At 46.1% G+C, this 18,425-nt stretch overlaps 1 protein-coding gene across 3 annotated transcripts; it reads left to right on the top strand.

The window, feature by feature from the left end:
* Positions 1 to 904: 904 nt before the first annotated feature.
* ncln (nicalin) lies at positions 905 to 17,670 on the top strand. Of its 3 annotated transcripts, none has more exons than XM_061237844.1 (15): positions 905 to 1,237; positions 1,819 to 2,009; positions 2,320 to 2,464; positions 2,846 to 2,940; positions 5,177 to 5,257; positions 5,700 to 5,803; positions 6,459 to 6,547; positions 8,267 to 8,406; positions 10,947 to 11,125; positions 11,753 to 11,840; positions 13,972 to 14,010; positions 14,148 to 14,308; positions 14,640 to 14,693; positions 14,833 to 14,911; positions 15,185 to 17,670. In XM_061237844.1, exons 1-15 carry the CDS (start codon positions 1,063 to 1,065, stop codon positions 15,245 to 15,247), a joined length of 1,683 nt encoding a protein of 560 aa, XP_061093828.1. In that variant the 5' UTR covers positions 905 to 1,062; the 3' UTR covers positions 15,248 to 17,670. The 3 variants fall into 3 exon arrangements, with proteins under 3 accessions (XP_061093828.1, XP_061093829.1, XP_061093827.1); XM_061237845.1 differs by having other exon boundaries at positions 906 to 1,237; positions 2,323 to 2,464; positions 14,145 to 14,308; XM_061237843.1 differs by having other exon boundaries at positions 906 to 1,237; positions 14,145 to 14,308.
* Positions 17,671 to 18,425: the final 755 nt, after the last annotated feature.

Below are 18,425 nucleotides of genomic sequence, written 5' to 3'. Positions count from 1 at the left end.
TTTCCATTCCACAAAGAAAAGTTACTTGCTTATATCCATGCTGTCATGGTGTGTTTTTCACGTGCAGTAAAGCGGTGGTTTTAGTCCTTCTCTCGCTACAAGGTCATGTTTCTCCCCCTGGTGGTTTCTGGGTAATACTACAATCCACATTTAGAGAACCACACAGAGTGCAGTCCAAAAAGGATCAACCTGTAGAAAAATAAGTGGGAAGAAATGTATAATCCGCACTCACACTAGGACTACTTTGCAACAAGCTACCGTGGTAGGGGAAGCACTGTTGATAGCTCTTACTCTGTACAGCTAAATAAAGTATTTTATTTACTGATTCTTTTTTTAAAATCAATTTATTTCACTGATTAAATACTACAAGGGTCAGAACGAAGCTAAAACATCACATTTTCAGGTGGGATATTTAGAATTTGCTGTCTATAATTTGCATAATCGCTTCCACAAGTTCTGCTTCAAATACTACAGTTAGTGTAATGCAAATATAATTAAAATGAAAAACAAACTCGTCTGTGTTTAGTTTGGTCAACAATACAATATTAAAAAGAGTAATGTATTTGTGTGTGAGTGTGAGTGTGTGTGTGTGTGTGTGTGTGTGTGTGTGTGTGTGTGGGGGGGGGGGGGGGGTGTATTTACTTAAATCTATTTATTTTATTTGTGGACCATGTCCATATTCATTGACGAGGTATTTTGTGAGTACATGCTCACCCATTTAACGCATAGCAGTCGAATGCCAGAGAAGGGCAACACGGATAGAAAAAATGTCTGAAGATTGGTTATCATTATTCAAATTCAAAGTACATCAAACGTTTACAGATTAAATAAAAAGGGATAAATAATATAAGATGCACTCCCACATATTTGCGCTCAGGGAGAGCATGCTCATCTCATTAGGTGGCCAACGAGAATGCCAGAAGGTCCTTCGAGTGTGGGTGCGCTGCTTGTGTCCGGGAGGCAGTGTGAGCTGTCATTAGTATTACCCAGAACCCGTGAGGACTGCGTTTCCGTTTAATTTAAAATTATTAAACTTATTTAAGCCATTAAAACAAACTCAAGATGTTCGAAGAAGCCAGCGAGGTGTTTGAGAACATGTTTAAGTCTTCTTTTCCGCTGACGTTCATTGTATTTCTACCAGCGGTGCTCATTCTCGTCTCTCCGCTACCAGCAGAAGCGGCGCACGAATTTACGGTGTACCGCATGCAGCAATATGACCTGCAGGGTCAACCCTATGGTACGTGGATTTGAATAGTGGATTTGAAACGGTTCAGTAAATGTGAACGTATAAAACGAGCACAACTGTGTAATGAAGTGGCAAAGTGTTTAGGTACCTATGGCTAATCCTAGTTAGGATATAGCTTGTTAGCAAGCTAACGTTAGTTAGCATTGCGAAAGTGTTGCGTATCCATTGAATTCCTCACGAAATTGACATGTGAACGCTAACTGAAAATAAATAGCTAGGCCTACATAACTAGTACGGCTCACAGCTTTGCTCCTGGTTAACTGAAATCAACGTGGGGCTATTAAAAGTTGTAGTTATCGTGAGCAATGTATAGCTAACGTTAGCTAGCAGGCAGTGCAGTCCATTCATACTCGGTTCTAGTCACGTTATCGTTCGATCATTCAACTGTAGTATAAGGAAGTTGTAACTGGTGCCCATCTCAGAATTTCTCCTTACGGTGTTTGTAACGAAATTGCATTGGGAAGTGGGATATTGTCTGTGTGCATTGCATAATTATAGCAATATTGATTGATCAAGTTGGTTGATCAAGTTAGCTGTGTACTTTAATACTTCAATACAAATAATCTTTCTAGGTACCCGGAACGCTATATTAAACACGGAGGCACGAACAGTAGAGGCAGAGGTGCTAAGTCGCCGTTGTGTCATTATGCGACTCCTGGATTTCTCGTACGAGAAGTACCAGAAAGCTCTCCGCCAGTCTGCCGGAGCTGTGGTCATTGTCCTCCCGCAGAACATGTCCACCATGCCGCAGGACATTGTGCAGGTAACTGCACACCACTGATGCACGACCTTTTTCTTACTGAGATTTGAATGTGCTTGTATCTGTCGCAACAAAACAGGATATTGCGTTTTCCTTAAACATGAACCCGTGTTTGCAATTTAATGTCCACTTCTCCATCTATGACTGCCCTCATGCGTGACAAGATTTATGTTTATCATTTGTATTGGGAAAACCGTCAAACCAGTCTTTCTTGAAAGTGGAAAGTGAAGATGTTTTTGGCTTTCAACAGGTGCTGGTGATGTTTAAGATCAGTTGGGCACCATTTCCTCTTACTTACATTCTTTCCTTGCAGCAGTTTATGGAGTTGGAACCAGAGCTCCTGGCGACTGAGACAATTGTCCCAGTGTACTTTGCCCTGGAGGATGATGAACTGCTGTCCATATACAAGCAGACCCACACCTCATCGTCCTCTCAGACGTCTGCGTCTGCTGCAGAGGGTAAGAACAGCGAGTGGGACTGGTTCGATGCAAGTTGGTAACAATGCAAACGGTGATTGTTGTATTCTTTCCTGATATACTTCCAAGATCCCTGAAGGAATTGCCAGGAAATAGCCAAAAGTTGTTCACGTTCGCCATTAGTGTTGCTCTGTTGCTTGTTACCAACGTGCCCCACAATTCAGGGAGCTCCTCTCGTGTTTTCATTTTTTCTTCTTCTATGATTCATGTGACATCACGACTAGCATGTTTATATTTCATTATCCCTGTCGGGCATTGGGAAGTCGCCCGTGTGGGATCGTCATGGCTGAGCGAGCTTTCTGAAGGCAGGCCGGTCGGGTCTGTGGTCGGTAAGCCAGTGTCATGTGCTCTCTTCCCCCCCAGTGTTACTGCACACGGCCACTGCCAACGGCTTTCAGATGGTGACGAGTGGCGCACAGAGCAAAGCAGTGAGCGACTGGGCAATCACCAGCATAGAGGTGAGTGTGTGTCACCAGCATAGAGGTGAGTGTGTGTCACCAGCATAGAGGTGAGTGTGTGTGTGTCACCAGCCTAGAGGTGAGTGTGTGTCACCAGCATAGAGGTGAGTGTGTCACCAGCCTAGAGGTGAGTGTGTGTCACCAGCCTAGAGGTGAGTGTGTGTCAGCAGCATAGAGGTGAGTGTGTGTCACCAGCGTAGAGGTGAGTGTGTGTCACCAGCATAGAGGTGAGTGTGTGTGTGTCACCAGCCTAGAGGTGAGTGTGTGTCACCAGCCTAGAGGTGAGTGTGTGTCACCAGCGTAGAGGTGAGTGTGTCACCAGCCTAGAGGTGAGTGTGTCACCAGCATAGAGGTGAGTGTGTCACCAGCATAGAGGTGAGTGTGTGTGTGTCACCAGCCTAGAGGTGAGTGAGTGTGTGTCACCAGCATAGAGGTGAGTGTGTGTCACCAGCATAGAGGTGAGTGAGTGTGTGTCACCAGCATAGAGGTGAGTGTCACCAGCATAGAGGTGAGTGTGTCAGCAGCGTAGAGGTGAGTGTGTGTCACCAGCCTAGAGGTGAGTGTGTGTCACCAGCATAGAGGTGAGTGTGTGTCACCAGCATAGAGGTGAGTGTCACCAGCATAGAGGTGAGTGTGTGTCACCAGCATAGAGGTGAGTGTGTGTCACCAGCCTAGAGGTGAGTGTGTGTCACCAGCATAGAGGTGAGTGTGTCACCAGCCTAGAGGTGAGTGTGTCACCAGCCTAGAGGTGAGTGTGTGTCACCAGCCTAGAGGTGAGTGTGTGTCACCAGCCTAGAGGTGAGTGTGTGTCACCAGCCTAGAGGTGAGTGTGTGTCACCAACCTAGAGGTGAGTGTGTGTCACCAGCCTAGCCTAGAGGTGAGTGTGTGTCACCAGCATAGAGGTGAGTGTGTGTCACCAGCCTAGAGGTGAGTGTGTGTCACCAGCCTAGAGGTGAGTGTGTGTCACCAGCCTAGAGGTGAGTGTGTCACCAGCATAGAGGTGAGTGTGTGTCACCAGCCTAGAGGTGAGTGTGTGTCACCAGCCTAGCCTAGAGGTGAGTGTGTGTCACCAGCGTAGAGGTGAGTGTGTGTCACCAGCGTAGAGGTGAGTGTGTGCCACCAGCATAGAGGTGAGTGTGTGTCACCAGCCTAGAGGTGAGTGTGTCACCAGCATAGAGGTGAGTGTGTGTCACCAGCCTAGAGGTGAGTGTGTGTCACCAGCGTAGAGGTGAGTGTGTGTCACCAGCATAGAGGTGAGTGTGTGTCACCAGCGTAGAGGTGAGTGTGTGTCACCAGCGTAGAGGTGAGTGTGTGTCACCAGCGTAGAGGTGAGTGTGTCACCAGCCTAGAGGTGAGTGCGTGTGTTACCAACAGGGGCCTCTGGATGTCTGCCATTCTGTCTGTCGGTTATGGAGGGCTTGTTTAGTTCAGTGTTCCAGTAGTGGGCCACTACTTCAGTTCATGTTAATAAGTTAACGAGTCATACATTTTTAACTCTTCCCCCTATGTGAACCTGCAGTGTGATTAATACCGTGCAGCAGAGTTTGAGTATAAAGACCAAAGATCATGAATGGTTTAAACCTCGCCTGGAGGCCAGTCCGTAGATGCATATATGTAGCATGGTTCTGGTCTTTGGTGCTTGCGATTTCTAGCTCAGTGTGCAGAATATCTGTTGTTTGCTGGAAGTAGGGTTGTATGCGTCTTCTAAATAAATGTGTTTATAATTGTGGTAAGCATTTAAGGGAAGCTGACTTTTGGCTGCACTACATTTTCCTCCCCATTGTGTGATCTAATTGCAGAATTCTTGTTTTTTTACGCTGTCCATAACTGATGTAAAAAATGTCATAAAGGAATTGTAGAAATTGTCCATTTCAAATGAGAATTTAATTGAACATTTTAACCATTGTGAAACTGAACTTAACAAAATTCTGGATATTCATATCACGGCTTTGGCTGTAAATAATAGCCGAAGCATTAAAGTTGAGGAAGAGCATGAATGTTTAATTCCATCTGCTTCTGGCTGTGGTGGTGCAGATTGCAACCGAATGTTGAAATTATTCCTTGTCTAGAAGCTTAATATGCCGGAGTCGATGCTTCGTAATTTATGCATTCGCTGTAATAAATGGGCGAAGTCGGTTGGGTTTTATTCAGAAGAGCCTGTGTAATTGCTGTAGGTTTGTCATAGTGAAGATGGATGTATTTTGCTCAGGGTGCGATAACCTGCTTCCTACACAGGGAAGACTCGCAGGGGAGGGAGGGGAAGACCTTCCAACCATCGTCCTGGTTGCTCATTACGACTCCTTCGGTGTGGCACCGGTGAGCCCTCCTCCCTCTCCCTCTCTCTCTCTATCTCCCTTGCTTTCTTTCTCTATTCTGTATTCCTCTGTTCAGACTGAAGCTTAAATGGGTAACTGGGAAAATCCATTCTCAACTACTGACTGCAAAAACACAGGTTGCTCTACAGTTTAACTGCTGTAATGCATAAGAAACTCCCTCTAACTGCAATAATACTGAAGTGCTTACTTATAATCATACTCTCTGAATACAAAAACACAAGAAAACCGTGGTGTGGGCATTCATTGATTCTGCACTCATCTAGTTATTGGTTGCGTTCGAAACCACATGCTTACATACTGCTCATACTAAATTTCGTGGTTGACATTCATTGAAGTGCAGTACGAGTAGTATGCGGCTTTGAACACAGCCTTTGTTATTGAACGTTTGGTGAGAGGTGGCTTGTGATTGGCTGTTGTGACAGTGGCTGTCGTACGGGGCGGACTCTAACGGCAGTGGAGTGTCAGTGTTGCTGGAGCTGGCCCGCCTCTTCTCCAGACTCTACAGCTACAAAAGGACGCGAGCGGGGTAGGATTCGCCCCCGTGAACCAGCACAGTCTGGCGGTTTGAGTGACATTACGCTTCTGTTGAGCTTCAAAACGGAGGGCTATGCCTTCCCGCATGTACCCAGCGGGAGCTGTGAGCGGCACTTCAAAATGCTCCTCGCTGGATAGAGATCAATCAGGCACGGCACCGAAGGCTTAGACGCTGAAACTTTAAAGATTTGTTGGTGCTGCAGTCTGTTTTTCCAAAATGTAATGAGTCAGCCCGTGGAAGTGGGTGTGCGTAGTCAGAACTACAGCCAAAGACACTGGCAGACAACGCCAAGGTATAATGAGCAACAAGCCAAAATGCAATCGGGCAAATGGGGATGTTGCACTCATTTTGTAATCAATCAAATACTGCCCCCGTGCCTATTATCCTTTAGTTTCTGAGATGATCGTTTCATTAGTACCATTAGCACCGTTGTATCCAGCCATTAAAGTTAAACTTACCCAAATAATTGCATCATCTCTGTTTGCCATTTTCTTGGATCGACCTGATGTTGGCTAAGTGCGTCATTATCTTCAGAACAAAAAACAAAAAAGCTTTTTTTTCTAACTTGTTTTGTATTCACAGTGAAAGTACGTTCGTATCGTTTCCTGTTTGCGCTAATTGCTGCTTTTTTTCTTTTTTCCCCCAGTTACAACTTGCTGTTCTTTGTCTCTGGGGGTGGAAAGTTCAACTATCAGGGAACCAAGCGATGGCTAGAGGACAATCTGGACCATACAGGTGTGCTTTCACTCGCCCGCTGTTCTGTGTGTCTAAGGCCGCTCTCTCACCTGCCATTTGGTGTGGTTTAATCGAACCCTGGACCGTTTAGTCCTTTAGTTCGGTACATTTTGCCATGTGAGAGTGAGCGCATTCGAAGACTCAGACGACTTGCGAGTGAACTTCCAAATGAACTCTACAAGTGAATACAATCTGACCCAAATCAAGTCCCAGTTGCAGGAAGTGATCCAAACACGCTTATGTGTTTTGGGTGGTCAGCGGGAGGTTTTTTGACGTTACACAAGCTGGCTGGCGGCAGGGTGCAGGATTAGTGGCAGACCCAGTGTGCTGCAGAACCCCGATGTCTTCTGGATATATGGACCGAATACAACCTGAAACACGTGCTTAATAAAGTCCATGAAAATGCTGACATTTTAAAACATTCAGCAATAAACTGGGGGAGAAGAGATTGGTGCGCACAGCACTGTAGAGCACTGCCGTGTAAAAGTAAAAATTTTAAATAAAATCCTTTATGGCGGTGTGGATTCTACGCACGGTTCAGGAAGGGAAAGCTGGTGATTGGGGAACCTGGGGGATTCTGTTTGTGACCGTAGGGAAGAGGCTCTGCTGACTGGGCTCTCTCCCACACTCCAGACTTCCAGTCTGCTCCAGGGACAACGTGGCCTTCGTGCTGTGCCTGTGGTTGGGGAACCTGGGGGATTCTAGCAGGCGGGTGTTTGTGAGCGTAGTGAATGTTCTGCTGACTGTGCTGCCTCTCTCTCCTGCGCCCCAGACTCCAGTCTGGCATGTAAATTTCAGGTCTCGTCATCACTAAGTTGTTTGTTCTGAGCGGTGTCATTTGTTTGGTAGGAACACCAAAGCAGAGTTATCCCCGGGATCAGCACACATACCCGCTACGGCTCCATGCTGGTTTCCATATTCATGATTATCTCTGATTTGTATATGCACCTGCAGGAGGCTTGCGCTCATTTTCCACCTGCAAATTTCTGGCAAATGAGTGAACGCATTTCGAGAGAACGTCTTTTTCTGGTCCGCTTAAGTTTGTGCAGTGTACAAGCGAATCGTATCAAATGGAAAACTAAAGAAAAGTATCACATTCACTCTGATTCCGACAAGGCAAACAAACTGGTAGGTGAGAAATCGACCTTCGAAAACAAAGAAAGGAAATGGTTTATGCTTTAGAACATTACGAGGAACGGTGAGCACATTCATTGGTGAGATTTATTGTAAACTGACACTGGTTGGCCCGCCCCTCAGCTCAAGAGCGTCACGTTTTTGTGGAATTTGTTTTTGGTTCCCCTCACTTCCGTATTTCAGGGATTTTACTGCACGCCTGATATTTCACTGCAGGAAAAATAGGTGAAAAAAAACAAAAAAAAAAACTCAGTGCTGTGTCGCATTCCCTTTAAAACCGGGCTGAGTGAGTGCTCAGGGTGTGGAATTGAAGATGTGTGGATTCCTGCCGGTGTGGATTCTACGCACGGTTCAGGAAGGGAAAGCTGGTGATTGGGGAACCTGGGGGATTCTGTTTGTGAGAGTAGGGAAGAGGCTCTGCTGACTGGGCTCTCTCCCACACTCCAGACTCCAGTCTGCTCCAGGGACAACGTGGCCTTCGTGCTGTGCCTGTGGTTGGGGAACCTGGGGGATTCTAGCAGGCGGGTGTTTGTGAGCGTAGTGAATGTTCTGCTGACTGTGCTGCCTCTCTCTCCCGCGCCCCAGACTCCAGTCTGCTCCAGGACAACGTGGCCTTCGTGCTGTGCCTGGACACCTTGGGCAGCGGGGACAGCCTGCACCTGCACGTGTCCAAACCGCCGAAGGAGGGCAGCCCCCAGCATGCACTGCTCCGGGAGCTGGAGACGGTACCGCGCTCCGTCGCTGCGCCCTCACACACGCGACCGGGACACGTGACGTTACGCGTGTTTACGCTACGCCAGAGCTGCCCAACCCCGCTTCAGGAGGTCTCGCTGTAGCCTGTAGGTCGGGGGTCATCAGATCACGGTCCTCGAGGTTTGAGGACTGCTGGGTTTCCACCCTCCCTTTACCTGGGAGTCAGGTGTGAAGACGGTCTGGCCACTCAATAGAACTACTCGTTCAGCTAATTGCCTGGGAGAAAATAAAACCAGGGCCGGATTCGGATTTGAGGTCCAGATTTGATGGTGGCTGCTGTGGGTTTTCAGTCCAGTCCTAGCAAAGCACACCTCATTCAACAGCTAGAGATCTCATTGAGCTGCTAATTAGTAGAATCAGGTGCATCTAATTAGGGCTGAATTGAAAACCAGGACGTTAGATCTCCAGGGACAGGGTTGGGCAGTCCTGCAATACGCCATCACATACATTGGGATACTCAAACTTTCCCTGAAAGGGCCGGTGTGGGTGCAGGCTTTTGTTCCAACCATGCAGTCACACACCTGCTTCTACTAATCAAGGTCCTTAGCACAGACTCTACTGGTTGATTAGTAGGTAAGTTGAAGTGTGTAACTGCGTGGTTGGAACAAAAGCCTGCACCCAAAGATTGAGAAAATCTGGGTAAGATTGAGTCCCTGCAATATAACACCACGTTATTCATTGTGCTGAATATGTGTTTCTGTGGACCACACATCATTCCCATAGAGGAGGTTCATTCAACACTTTTACTGTTGTGCTCTGCACAAGAGATTTATAGGAAATGGTGAAAATGAAGATCGAAATGCAGAACTGGGAAAGTTCGAGATGTAAAACTTTACTGAAGAGATTTTAGTTTATGGCCGTGTGCGTTTTACGGGCACCTATGTAACCATAAACCCTGTTCTTTCATTATGTCTCTCTTCTCCTGTAAATTGGATAATGTTCAGCCATTCTGTGTGGACAGAAGTTGTGAACTTTGTTTCAGAAATGGCGTGATGAATGTGTCAGTTGCTGGACTGCGAGATTGAATTGATTATTATTTCTGTTCGTTCACAGAATTATTATGTGGTTAATAACTGTAGCCTTGAAATGAAGGACCTTGGTTTTCCTTGTAATTTCACTCATATTCATATATATAGTCATCTGTATTTAGTGCTGTGAATGACTTGCCCTGCAGTACCTGTAAATACAGAGAATAGCGCTTGTGGGGTTTGCGTAATCACCATGTTCCTCAGGCGTAACCACAGCAACCGCACTTATGGGACCAGTCGTGTATATTGCAGTCATAACAACAGTGGACATGGAGTCAATGTCGTGTCATTTTTGGGTAGTCTGTTTTTAAACGTAGTTTATTTTAACAGCTGGTTTATATTTGATGTCCTGCGTGCCCCATTGATGCACATAGAGTTATTCTGAAATGAGGTGTGCGTAGGATGCTGTGTGTCTCTAGTTTTTCCCTTGCACCCAAGGTGAAATGACGGTGAATGCTATATAAAGCGTCTAAAAATACTGAAGGACATGCCTTGCCATTTTAATTTTGTCCCGGCAGAAAATAAACCGAATAAAACTGAAACCTTAAACGGGGACCGAGGACTGAGAACTTATTTAACCTGACTTGAAGAAAGAAAGGGAATGCTTCCATGTAAGATGGGAAATGATGATTTGCCAATGTGCACAGGTTCTTCAAAATGTTTCCACATATAGTTAATCAAGGACTGTAAGACAATTAAGAGCTCTTTAAGAGCAGTGATCAATTTGGAAATCCAGCCTGCGCTGAGCTTGCAAGCTTCCAGCGACAGACCAAATTCTTTGTACATTTTTCATTGAAAATGTTTTGCGTTCGGAGTTTAACCAAGGTTAAGATAACAAATACGGTATGCCATCAGAATGTTCTCTACTGACTGCTCCTGTAACAATCACTACTGGTAGTTAAAAGCAATGGAGTTGTAGAACACTTGTGACAAATAATATTCCAAAAAACCTACTTAAGGGTTATATTGTGCGTTCCCTGAGACAGTTTTACCGCCCTGTAGCTTTAAACAGCTGTATCAGTCTGCGTGAGAATTACGTGTTGGAAGGAGATATAAGAGCGAGTTAATTGTAGAGTCTGAGCTGTACCGAGTACAAAAGATCCTGTCTGGAGTGTTCCCACCACGGCTGTTGGAGCATCTTGTAAGAAAAGTGTGTGAGAAAATACACTGGTTTTGCTCATGTAAAAAAAAAAACTAAACAATACCAACCATGCTTTAGATAATTATTCCACACTACAACTACAAAATACAACTGTCGGAAGAGCTTCGTGTTCCAGTGAGCAGTAGTGTGTTTATTGACTCTGGAAATGTGGATTTGATGTAGACGGCAGGCCTCCGTGCGGGAGGCTGAACTGGAAACTGATTTGATAAAACGTTTGGATTTCGCAGCGCGCCTGATTACGACGGGGGCCGCGCGGCGAGTGAATAATTCAGTGTGGAATAAGAGCCGGCGTTCTGACTCCCGTGTTCGGGTCCTCTGCCAGGTGGTGTCGGGACAGTACCCGGGCGTCAAGTTCTCCATGGTGCACAAGAAGATCAACCTGGCGGACGACACGCTGGCGTGGGAGCACGAGCGCTTCGGCATCCGCAGACTCCCCGCCTTCACCCTGTCGCACCTGGACAGCCACCGCGCCGCGCTGAGGAGCAGCATCATGGACGTGCGGTCAGTGTCGTCCCCGCCCCCTCCAGGGCGGTCAGTGTCCCCCCTCCCCCCCCCAGGGCGTTCAGTCTCTCCCCTCCCCCCTCCCCAGGGCGTTCAGTCTCCCCCCCCCCCCCAGGGCGGTCAGTCCCCCCCCCTGCCCCCCAGGGCGTTCAGTCTCTCCCCCCCCCCAGGGCGGTCAGTGTCCCGCCCCCCCCAGGGCGTTCAGTCTCTCCCCTCCCCCCTCCCCAGGGCAGTCAGTCTCTCCCCTCCCCCCTCCCCAGGGCGTTCAGTCTCTCCCCTCCCCCCTCCCCAGGGCGTTCAGTCTCTCCCCTCCCCCCTCCCCAGGGCGTTCAGTCTCTCCCCTCCCCCCTCCCCAGGGCAGTCAGTCTCTCCCCTCCCCCCTCCCCAGGGCATTCAGTCTCTCCCCTCCCCCCTCCCCAGGGCGGTCAGTGTCCCCCCCTCCCCCCTCCCCCCTCCCCCCCTCTTCAGGACGCACTTGTCCCTGGTTATGGGTATGCACTTTATTGTACATCGCTCTGGATAAGATGCCAAATGCCTGTAATGTAATGTGTGTCCGCTATCGTTGCTGTCACCACTGCTGGACCCTGGTGTTTAAACTCTGCCCCTCCACCCCCGTCCTCTCTCCAGGCCCCACGTGGAGATGAGGAAACTCAGTCGCAACACTAAGATCATCGCAGAGGCACTCGCCAGAGTGGTCTACAACCTCACAGAGAAGGTAACGTACTGTTAACATCTCGCCAACGTGGTGTACAACCTCACAGAGAAGGTATTGTACTGTTCAGATCACACCAGGGTGGTGTACAATCTCACAGAGAAGGTATTGTACTGTCCAGATCATGCCAGTGTGGTGTACAACCTCACAGAGGAGGTAACGTACTGTTCACATCACACCAACGTGGTGTACAACCTCACAGAGAAGGTATTGTACTGTTCACATCACGCCAGGGTGGTGTACAACCTTACAGAGAAGGAAACGTAAACTCACCGTGTTCCGAACGCCAAGTTTGCTCAGCGTGTTCTGAACAATGCAACTTTATAAGCTTAATTCTTTCTGTTTTCGTAAAAACCTGGTACGAGTCCCATACACGATCCATTTCAGCATACAGTGACATGGTAATGGTGATCCACTGTAACATTGTGGTGGGGAAGCTGTTGCTAATGAGAGACTACGAACCGGGAATGCTTATATGGTGTTGGGACCATCGTGAGAAAAAGTACCATTGTATGGACATTAACTTCTGGTGGAAGCGGCTGCTTCCATGTGTTCTGTTCCGAACACGGTGAGTTTACGTTACATCACGCCAGTGTGCCACTGTGGCCAGAGGCAGGGCCGCCATCGGGTACAAGGAGAACCAGATAGAAATACCCAAGTGTAAGAACAGGAGCCAACTTTCATTTGATAATATTAACAATGATGTCAGTGTACTGTAAACACTGCTAAATTCACCCCTCGCACCTCCTTTACAGACTGCTTGCTAATTATAGACAAGATAGCATGTACATAAATAGCTGAACAACACCTTGTGTTCAACAACATGAGCCGGCTTGAATGTAATTTAGAATATAAGCTCTGTAGAATTGGAAGCTAGTTGAGTTAAAACAAGTATGAAGGTGTATTCTGAATGGCAAATTATTTGCTAATGAGAGGTTTTCTTTGGAAGGGGGGGGGGGGTGTTCCAGTCAGCCAGTCTCATGACAAAATCTTGTCCTGTACTGTAAATATTTCACAGCCTACAACAAGTACGTTCTTTTCTATTTATTGTGGTGACACTTTCTATTACTCAAGTGTGGAGAAATCACAGCTGTGCTGCTACTTTCCCGTTGGTATTTCAAAGATGTCCAAAGTGCAACCATCTTCCGTTCCTGCGGTTGAATAATAATGGCGTTTCACACTGGAACATGGCGTTGCGCCAGGCCTGTAGAATACAGCTCAGCGACCCTGACGATGCTCCATCGGAATGTCTTTTTCTAATACCCAGTCGTGTAAACATGTCCATACAATGTAAGCTGTGGCAGGACATCCTAAATAACATCGGGTTCCAACGTAAATAAATAATTATGGTGAAGATGAGGCTGATTTTCCGGCTACAAAGCCATTCTGTAATGCCTGGTAACAGCGTTCCTGTTGACTGTGCTCCGTAAACTAAACCGAATTATGTCACTAGGTACACTGTTCCTCAGAATGATACAGGAATATGATGTATACAGCATCATGCATTTATTTTATTTCTTCATTTTTAGCTATATAAGCTTGCTTGCCTGTTGAGTTGGTGTATAATGTATGGTTTGCCAATATTATACCTCTTGAAAATTATTACCATAATTTATTCAATGCGAGTTGAGTTATACCTTTTAATATTGAACTTTTGCTACCTCGTCGTAACACATTCACAGTCTGTTGTTTTTTTACTTGTGTTTTTGGCACCAGAAAATATGTTTGGATGTTAATGTTTTTCCATCTTTTTTATTTATTTATTTATTTTTAGCTCTGGCTTGCTGTTATAATGTACAGTGAGGATGAATGGGTTATAGTGCATAATGTATCGATTGAATGGGCTATAGTCTATAATGTATGGTGTATATAATATGTGGGTGGATTGAATGGGCTATAGTGTGTAATGTATGGTGTATATAATGTGTGGATGAATGTGCTATTGTGTATAATGTATGGTGTGTATAATGTGTGACTTAATGGGCTATAATGTATAATGTATGGTGTGGATGAATGAGTTATCGTGTATAATGTGTGGATTGAATGGGATATAGTGTATAGTGTATGGTGTGGATGAATTGGCTATAGTGTATAATGTGTGGATGAATGAGGCCTCTCTATCGTGTGTTCTCAGGGTGCCCCCTCAGACCTGCAGATCTTCACCGACCAAATGGTGAGTAGGGCCTCGTGCCAACCTCCCCCCGCTTCGCCTCCCCCCAGCCCGCCGGCTGTGCCCCCTCTCGCGGGGGTGCGTCTGAGGGCCGGGGGCTGAGGGTGTGCCTCTCCTCTCCCCCCCCCCCCCCCCAGCAGGTGCAGGAGGACCAGCTGTCCTCCCTGGTGGACTGGCTCACCGCCCAGCCGCGCGCCGCCCAGCTGGTGGACAAGGACAGCAGCGTGGTCAGCACGCTGGAGTACCACCTGGGCCGTTACCTGAAGGACGTACGGAAGCACTACGTCAAGGCCGACAAGAGGTAACGCCCGCGCGGGTACAGGCCGAGCTGGGCGTGGGCCCACCTGTCCCTGCAGCTGCTCAGCAGCCCTGGAGCGGGGGGAGGTGGTGGATAATGGACCCAGGCCAGAACCGACCGCTTGCATTTTCTGTTACCGTTTGGTAATGATAATGAGTGACTGCTGAAATAGTCTCGTGATGGGTGTGCACTTTACACTTTGTACTTTACACTTTGTACTTTACACTTTGTACTTTACACTTTGTACGTTGCTCTGGATAAGAGTCTCTACCAAATGGCATTAATGTAATGTAATGTAATGTAATGTAATATAATGTTTCCCCCCTCCATTTAGGGACCCAGAATTTGTGTTTTATGATCAGCTCAAACAGACCATGAATGCCTACAGGTGAGTGAACCTTCCCCCTACTCCGTATTATAGCTGACACACAGAGCTGCAGTGTGTTTAAACTTAATATTTCTTTACAAAAATGGGGATGGGTACTGTGATGTGGTATTAATGTTCCAATTGTCCTGAAATCCTGCAGGGTGAAGCCAGCCATCTTTGACCTTCTCCTGGCAGTGTGCATAGCAGCCTACCTGGGGGTGTTGTACCTGGCTGTACAGGTAAAATAAAATCAGTAATATTTTATTTTACAGCCTGTTAATTACCTAGTATTCACTGGATAGATAAACAGCTACTTGTGTAATTGCTAGGTAACTACTTTGATTTCAGCGGTAAGTACTACGAACCAGTCAGTACCACATGCGAGTGCTATGTAAATACGTTTTACTGGTTGTTTTGTAGTACTTACCTCTGAAATCAAAATGGCCGCCTAAAAAAGGACCTGGTACCTACCCGGTAAATGCTCAGACCTCTTCCCCCCCGTCTTCCTGCAGCACTTTGGGATGCTCTATGGCGTCCTGCGCAGAGCGGCCCAGCCCAAATCCAAGCAGCACTGACGGGACCCCCCCCCTTCAGCGCTCCACCTCCTCGCCCCCCCCACGCTTGGCTCCTGTTCTCCTCTCGCGCATCAAACACACATCAGGAACGGACAGACCAAGCAGCCATGTTGTTTTTTGTTTGTTTTCTTTTTTCCATTCGTTTCTTACTTTCACCATTGAAAACTTGTGATGTTTTTTTTTTTTGTTCCTTTGGAAAAGTGGCCCTGTGGTTTGGAGTGCCAAGTTCCCCATCCTTGATTTCTCACTGGCTGTGAGGCTGGCTTCAGGTCACACACACACACACACACACACACACACACACACACACACACACAGCCTTTTAAGTCTTCCTTTATGAATGAGGACAGCCTCTCCCCAGCACCTCACGGTTTACTCACACTTTACACCCACCCCCTTCTCCTAACACTGCTCACACTTTACTCTTGCTACTCTGCTATCCGTGCTCCTAACACTGCCTACTCACACTTTACCCCAACCTCTGCTCCTTACAGCCTACTCACACTTTACACTTACTACTGTGATATCCCTGCTAACATATTCTACTCACTACAGAGCTATCCCTGCCAACATGGTCTACTCACACTTTACTGCTGATCCTATCCCCCCACGCTGCCCTCTGTTTCTCTCTGCTTGTCTTCTCTAATCCCTGCCCGTCAACAGCAGGCTTTTTTGGGCAGCTATGACAAGCCAAGGACAACTACACACAAACAAAATGGTACGGTTTGTCCCGATTGTGCACATTTGTTTCAGGTGAATGTGGGCAGAATGTCAGTTCCTCACAGCTAAACAGATTTACTGATGTGCTTTTTTTTAAATCGTATGCAGACTACATTTTGTGTTGTAGACCTCCACCCCTACCCTCCCCCCCCCCCCCCCCATTTGAAAGTGTTTGCCGATTGGATGATTCACTTCATGTTTCTTCCATGTAGAACAAGCGTGTTCATTTCTGTTATTTTCTGTGATTTTGGTACTTAGCAGGTGAGCTAATTACCCAACCGGCAGACTTGTTCGTGTCAAACTCTGGCCTTTTAATGTGACCCTGTGACCAGTTGTGCAAGTCGTCCAATCAGCAGAAGTGTCAGTCGCTCCTGTGGGAGTGGCCATCTGTTGACAGACACTCAGTCACACCCGTTATTTTCCTCAGTGGGATTTTGAGGTCTTGAAAGCGCTGTGTATGAATTCCGCTAATAACAAATGGCTAGATTAATTGTTGAAAAATCATAGTTAAATGTCACAAATTATTTTTAGACACTTATTAAAAAATCATCTTCTCTTCTGACCTGAAGAATGGCCTTGAGTGAACACATTTATGCCACATTAAAAATACATACGTGCATGAAAAATACATGCATCTAGAATTAAAACCCATACATCAGTCTGGCCCCTTTCTGCTACGGTTCCCATGCTTTAGCACGCTGTGATCCTTCATTTATCACTGTGCTTTGGCCCAGTGCAACGGTTGCCTTCATAATGCCAGAAATGAAAGTTGATTTGTACCCCCCCCCCCCCCCCCAACTCATTTCAATTATTCACCATCCATTTTGGTTTTTTTTTTACCAATGTTTTTGGCACTTCGTAAGAAAAAGAAAATTAAAAAAAAATAATAACTTCATGAATTCATATTTTTGGGGTAAAGAATGTTGAACAATTGGAATCCTGAGGGATAAGTGCTACTAACAGATGTATGGGTATTTCTACAAATGTGTGCTGATTTGAAAGTAGCAATTAAAAGTGAGCAGGAGACAATAATTCGACCCCAGAAAAACTTTGTCATCGTTTACCATCGATATTGGTGAAGTGCGTGCAGTGACCTCATAAACTCTGTCATTCACTTTGTGTTCGTCTCAGCCTGGATTGACTTGGCATGTGATCAAACTGCATGTGAAATCTTGGGAAGTTCTCTCTCCACTTTTGATGAAATATTGAGGTTTTTAACCTGGTGGGAAAAAATACCTTCTGTGGAATATGGCCTGTAGAGGGAGTCTAGAAACGCAGCGGTGTGTGTGTTCTGCTCATTTGTGGCCCACTGCTTTCTCCACCTTCGTGATTTTCACAGCTTACACGGGAGGCAGGGAGAGACGTCGGTCGTTGGTTCGGTTATTCATAGCTTAAGGAGCGATGCTAGGTGCGTGTTCTCTTTAGCCTTTGATGCGTGTCTACTGTGGAGAGACGGGGGGGCAGGGCTTGTGCATCAATGCAAGGGACATCCTGTGAGGTACATATCCTGGAATTTTAATTTATTGAAGCAGAGAATGCTGAACTGTGCACTGAATTAAATCCTTTCCTTGGTTTTTCTTACGTTGATTTGGTGTTCTGTTCAACTTGCGTTCATGTCTGAACTGTTGTACCTGAATCCTGCGACTTAATTCTTGCAACTGAAATAAGACCAAAATAAATACAGTTGTTGATTTGTTGACATACTTCAGTGCAATGCGGCGGTTTTCATTTGACATTTTATTTAAAGGAAAACATTATACAATAATACTGGTCCAGTGGAAATATTAAAATTGTTTCATTACAAAAGAGCAAGTACCTTTCATATCCAAGTGGTAAAACTGCAATATACTATGGAAAAATAGAGGTGGGAGGTCTAACAATGAAATCACGGTCCAACTTAGTGCTTTGTACTGTGGCTTAAAATAAATCTATATTTCATACTTGATTCATACAGGAATTTTATTTTATTTTTAATTCTCAATTCACAACCCCACTTTCCCCATTGGTCCTAATGAGCAATGACAATGATGAAATAAATGACAGTGCAATTTTTTCAAATAACAATGTTATATTGGGTAATTTCCCTTTACATATTCTGGAATGGTGGTCTCTTTAACCCCTAAACCCTAGGTTTACTGGTAATACTGAACTGTGGAAATGGGCGGACTGCTTACAGCATGAAACACTTAACAGAAAAGGAATGCAGCTTCGGGAAAAAGCGTCTCTAAAGGGTCATACCCTTAACGTGGGCGTTTGGACATTCAGCACCGTATAAAAAAAAGTGCTGGCAGCCAACACTAATCAGGCATGATTACTTATTTCAGTGCCTCGGACACATGCATGTTTTTTATTTATTTTTTGAAGTTTCTGGGTTTAAAAAACATCTTTCGCAAAGCTGCTTTCGTTTTCTGTGGCAGTGGGCATTAGGGACAAGTGGAGATGGGGAGAGAACAAGGAC

The sequence above is a fragment of the Conger conger genome, chromosome 4 (assembly GCF_963514075.1).
Source record: "Conger conger chromosome 4, fConCon1.1, whole genome shotgun sequence".
NCBI lineage: Eukaryota > Metazoa > Chordata > Actinopteri > Anguilliformes > Congridae > Conger > Conger conger.
This window is presented reverse-complemented; position numbering and strand designations above follow the sequence as displayed.